Raw genomic sequence first — 5,721 nt, 5'->3', positions numbered from 1 at the left:
GGATCTTGTCCAGGCCCTCCTGGCCTAGGCACGGGAACTCCTTGAGCAGACGCACCCTCTCCGTGTAGTACGTCTTCTTGGCCTCCTTCCAGTGCGGCTCCTCCAGCACCTCGAAGATCGCCGCCCCGATGGCCAGGTAGAAGATGATGGCCGAGGTGAGCAGAGGGCCCCGGTCCACCATGGCTCCCGAGCGGCCGCTTCCACCCGCGCCGCCGGCCCCGGTCCCGGCCCCGGCCGCCGCTCCGGGTCTGCCCGCTCAGCGGCTTCTGCAAACAGCTGTTTGAATTTGGAGCTCCGCATGCGCAGTGCCCCGGGCCCCTGCGCCGGCTCCCGGGACCAAAGTTGTTCCACCAAGTTAGCCGGGCTCACTCAGCGCAGGGATCTAAACGGACGCCGCTCACCCCAGCCGGGAGAGTGCACCCCGAAATCTCCGGAGCGTCAGGAACCGGCGGGAAGTGGGGTGGGAGGGCAACTCAAGCCCCAGACTCTGGCAGACACGTGTGCGGCTCCGGCGCGCACCACAGCGAAAGGCGCCCGCCCGCCTCCGCACGGCTCTTTAACCAGCGCTGCGCGCGCTCTGCCCGCCCGCGCCGGGCCCGGGAGTGGGTGGGGCCTGGAGACCACGCCTCCTTTAAACCACGCCCCTGGTTCCAGGCCACGCCCCTCGAGGTGCGCGCTGCAGGAGTTGCGGTCCGCGGGTGCAGTCACCTCGGGGACCCTCGCTCTGCCCGCACCCCCCACCTCCCGGCAGCACCCGCAGAGGTTGCAGCCTAGGGTTGATTATTAGTGTGGCTGTGTATTGGTTACAATGACGTCGCACCGTAGGACTGAGATCAGCAATCTATTTCTATTGCTGTTTTCCATGCCCTGGAATTCTCAGTTACTGATGTTTCTTCAGCTGCTGAGGTGGTGGTTGTTTTTTGCAGTCTCTTTCCTGTCTTCTCACACAGTTTGTTGCTGAAGCTGGGGGACGGGGTTAGAAGAGCTGTGGGCATTTGCCCCCCCCCCCACACACACACCTGTGCAGGCTCCATTCCCCTCCTCACCTGCCCTGCTGAGACCTACAGGCCCAGAAGCCACAGCCCACCAGACCTCCACGCTCACAGGCATGGACTGCTGCCACACTCCTAGACCTATTTCAGATTGCACCCCCCACTACATGCGCGCACACACACACACACACACACACACACACATACAACACTGGAATGTCAGCTGGAGGGCTGGCTGGGTGTGTGCCTGCTGCATCGACATGCTGGGTAAGCAAGGGTGCAGTGGCACAGTGGATAAGTTATGCCCATGCACGCATGCACGCACACATGTACATGCTATCTCTCACCTGTGGCTGCTTTTTCAAACTGTCTCCAGGCAGTACTGTGTGTATTGTATCTTTCCACACATCTAAGCAAGGCATTGCTGCCCATTTCCCAGCAAGGAAACTGAAGTCTTGGCAGGTTACTTAGTTGAATTGGAGGGGGGAGCGTTCCTTTCCCTGCTCCGGACTCACCGGCTTACCCTGACCTCTTGTGACTTTCTGGAGGCAGGTGGGGCAGGGGCCAGAGTCCCTGAACCTCAGAGATCTCCCTCCCCCTCTCCTCCTCCTTCACTTTCTCTTCACGTTCTCCCAGATCCCCTTCTTCCTTTCTCCCCCTTGCACTGAGGCTTGAACTCAGGAACTGAACATTCCCTCTTAGCTTTTTGCTCCAGACGTTTTGCTGTACCATGGGAGCCAAATCTCCATTTCCAGTTTTCTGTTGGTGAAGTAGAGATCGGAGTCTCCCAGATTTTTCTGCTCTAGCTGGTTTTAAACCTGGATCCTCACATCTCAGCTTCCTAAGTAACTCATATGAACGTGGAGGTGTGGCTCAAAGCTGGTAAGGCAAAGCTTTGAACAACAAAGTTCAGGGCTGCGAGTGTGGCTTAGTGGTAGAGTGCTTGCCTCGCATGCATGAAGCCTTGGGTTTGATTCTTTAGTGCCACATAAACAGAAAAAGCCCAAAGTGATACTGTGGCTCAAGTGGTAAAGAGCTATAGCCTTGAGCAAAAGAAGCTCAGGGACAGTGCACGGGCCCTAAGTTCAAGCCCCAGGAGTGGCAAAAAAAAAAAAAGTTCAGAGACAAAGCCCAGGCTCTGAATTCAAACCCCAGTATAGGCGTGAAAACAAGAAAAAAGAAAAGAAAGTTCCAGCCTAGAACACTGAACCCATCCTCCCCACAGCAGGGTAGATAGCCGAGGCTTTCATAAACAAAGACACCCTTGGCTGTTTAAACAACCTAACTCACAGGAGGGGGAAAAGGGGTGAAGTGGGTGGGATATGTATGCTCTTGTCTGATAGACAAATCCACCCCACTGGATTATGTGTATTTTTGTGATTATGCTTCTGTATCAGGGCTGTTAAATCTAAACTCACCTGAGTCCCACCTGGACAAATTGTCAAAATAGATCGTTTGTTTTGATCTAGGTCATATCAGGTCCCTGCCACAAAAGGATCCTCGCCCAGCTTTATTTCTTCCTCATTTCAATTAGGTAAGGCGATTATCCTTGCAGTAAAATAAACATTTGAGGGCTGGAGATGGAGCTCCAAGGTAGAGTGCTTGCCAAGTATATTTTTTAAATATACCTGCAATGGCCAGGCACCTGTGCCTAACACTTATAATCCTAGTTACTCAGGAGGCTGAGATCTGAGGATTGCAGTTCAAAGCCAGCCTGGGCAGGAGAGTTCCTGAGACTCTTATCTCTAATAAACTACTCAGAAAAAGCCAGAATTGACACTGTGGTTCAAGTGGTAGAACGCTAGCCTTGCTGGGCACTGGTGGCTCATACCTGTAATCCTAGCTATTCAGGAGGCTGAGATCTGAGGATCACAGTTCAGAGCCAGCCTGAGGAAGGAAAGTCTATGAAACTCTTTTTTTTTTTTTTTTTTGGTCAGTCGTGGGGCTTGAACTCTGGGCTCTTCAGCTCAAGGCTAGCGCTCTACCACTTGAGCCACAGCACCACTTCCGGCTTTTTTCATTTTGCTTATGTGGTGCTGGGGAATTGAACCCAGGGCCTCATGCATGCAAGGCAAGCGCTCTACTACTGAGCCACCTTCCCAGCCCCTATGAAACTCTTATCTCCAATAAACCACCAGAAAACCAGAAATAGCGCTGTGACTCAAGTGGAAGAGCGCTTCCCTGGAGCTGAAGAGCTGAGGAACAGCTCTCAGGCCCAGAGTTCAAGCCCCACAATCGACCAAAAAACAACACAAAAAAACCCACGCTAGCCTTGAGCTCAGAGAGGCTCAGGGACAGAGCCCAGGCCCTGAGTTCAAGTCCCAAGACCGGCAAAATGAAAAAGAAAGAAGGAGGAAAAAGCTGGACACAGAGGCTCATGCCTGTCATCCTAGCTACTAAGGAGGCTGAGATCTGAGGATGGAGATTCAAAGCCAGCACAGGCAGGAAAGTCTCTGAGACTCTTATCTCCAATTAACCACCAGAAAACCCAAGTGGAGCTGTGGCTCAAGTGATAGAGTGCTAGCCTTGAGCTGAAGAGCTCAGGGACAGCGCCCAAGCCCCAGAGTTCAAGCCCCAGGACCGACAAAAAAAAAAAGAGAGAGAGAGAAGAAAAGAAAGAGAAAAAAGATCCATGAAGAATAGAAAGGGGTTCAATATCACAATTGCTTGAAACTCTATTTCCTTAATAAAATAAAGCTCTATAACTCTCAACTCAAAAGTTCAATGTGTTCTATTTTTATTTTTGTTCTCCTATTGGAATCATATTGAACTACTTACAACATTTCTTGCTTTATGAAAGCCTACACTTATTTTATGAAGTTGCTCTATTCAGTGAGTCATTTGGAAACCTAAGAGAAACTATTAAATTTCCATGTGTGCATCTATTCTCTAACTTGTTCACTTAGAAAGATTTCAGTGTACATGCTAATATAAGCTTCTTGATTTATTATTTATCTATTTGTGTGTGTGTGTGTGTGTGTGTGTTAGTACTGGAGCTTGAACTAAGGCACTGGGCACTGTCCCTGAGCTTTATCACTAACGGCTAGTGCTCTACGACTTGAGCCATAGCTAAGATTTATGGCTTTTTTTGGATGATTAATTGGAGATAGGAGTCTCATGGACTTTTCTGCTCAGGCTGGTTTAGAAAGGCAATCATCAGATCTCAGCCTTCAGAGTAAATAGGATTACAGGTACAAGCCATAGGGGACTAAAGTTTTTGTTGTATAGCAAGAAAACACCAGGTACTAGAGACTCACACCTGTAATTTATCTACTCTGGAGGCTGATATCTGAGAATCAAGATTTGAAGTCAACCATGGGCAGGAAAGTCTGGAAGACTCCTATCTCCATTAACCACCAAAAAGCTGGAAGTGGAAGTGTGTTCAAGGGGCTGACACCAACCATGAGCAAAAAAGCCAAGCCATAGTTGACGCCTTGAGTTCAAGCCTCAGTATTCTCTCAAACATACTCACACACACAATTATAGAAAGAAAAGACTGGCAGAACAAAATAAAAATCACAGAGCAATAAAATTGTTCTATTAAAAAAGCTATTGAGGGCTGGGAAGGTGGCTCAGTGGTAGAGTGCTTGCCTTGCATGCATGAGGCCCTGGGCTCAATTCCTCAGCACCACATAAGCAAAAAGAAAAAAGCCAGAAGTGGCGCTGTGGCTCAAGTGGTAGAGTGCTAGCCTTGAGCTGAAGAGCTGAGGGACAGCGCCCAGGCCCAGAGTTCCGGCCCCACGACTGGACCCAAAAAAAAAAAAAAAAAAGCTATTGAAGGGCTGGGAATGTGGCTTAGTGGTAGAGTGCTTGCCTAGCATTGAAGCTCTGGGTTTAATTCCTCAGTACCATGTAAGCAGAAAAAATCCCAAAGTGGTGCTGTGGCTCAAGTGGTAGAGTGCTAGCTTTGAGCTAAAGAAGCTCAGGGACAGTGCCCAGGCCCAGAGTTCAAGCCCCAGGATTAGCAAAAAAAAAAAAAGCTATTGAGCTGGGTGCTGATGGTTCATGCCTATAATCCTAGCTACTCAGGAAGCTGAGATCTGAGAACTATGGTTCGAAGCCAGCTCTCACAGGAAAGTCAATGAGACCCTTAGCTCCAAACTAGAAGTAGAGAAGTAGAGCTATGGCTCAAAGTGGTAGAGTGCTAGCCTTGAGTGAAAGAGCTCAGGGACAGCGCCCAAGCCCTGAGTTCAAGCCCCATGACCAACCAAAAAAAAAAGGAAATTCTCAGGCATGGAACAACATCAGATATGGGTCTTGACAATACTAAATGAGAGAGGGCAGTCATACACACGCGCACGCGCGCGCGCACGCCTGCGCGCGCGCACACACACACACACACACCTGGGCACCTACTCACACACAAAACCAAGCCTGCATGAATCCACTTATACAATTTTTTTTTTAAGTAATCAAACTTATAGAAAGAACATTCATGGTTTTTCTTCCTAGAAACTGGGAGAAAAGTGGAGGGGGGAGGGGGGAAATTGTTACATAATGATTATAAATGGGTATAAAGTTTCAGTTTTGCAAGACCAAGAAGTTCTAAAGATCACTTGCCCAGAGTGAGAATCAAGATAACACGAATGTGTTTGCAAACTATTAAGATGGTTTTTAAAAAAGGGAGGGGTCCTGAAGATTGCATGCTAGGCAAGCGTTTTATTCTTAAACCACACCTCTGGCTCCTCAATAAATCTTTTATATTATGTGGTTTTCACCACAATAAAAA

General features: G+C 49.2%; 1 protein-coding gene across 2 annotated transcripts in view; it reads right to left on the bottom strand.

Annotated features, from left to right (window-relative positions):
• Kcnk5 (potassium channel, two pore domain subfamily K, member 5) overlaps positions 1 to 528 on the bottom strand; it is a 50,130-nt gene extending 49,602 nt beyond the window's left edge. Inside the window, exon 1 of one of the 2 annotated variants that reach the window (XM_013029644.1) lies at positions 1 to 528. In XM_013029644.1, the coding sequence (XP_012885098.1) occupies positions 1 to 181 (181 nt within the window). In that variant the 5' untranslated portion in view covers positions 182 to 528. The other variant, XM_013029647.1, reaches the window with a different exon arrangement.
• Between the last annotated feature and the right edge of the window lie 5,193 nt (positions 529 to 5,721).

This window comes from Dipodomys ordii, unplaced genomic scaffold (genome assembly GCF_000151885.1).
Source record: "Dipodomys ordii isolate 6190 unplaced genomic scaffold, Dord_2.0 Scaffold120, whole genome shotgun sequence".
Lineage (NCBI taxonomy): Eukaryota > Metazoa > Chordata > Mammalia > Rodentia > Heteromyidae > Dipodomys > Dipodomys ordii.
This window is presented reverse-complemented; position numbering and strand designations above follow the sequence as displayed.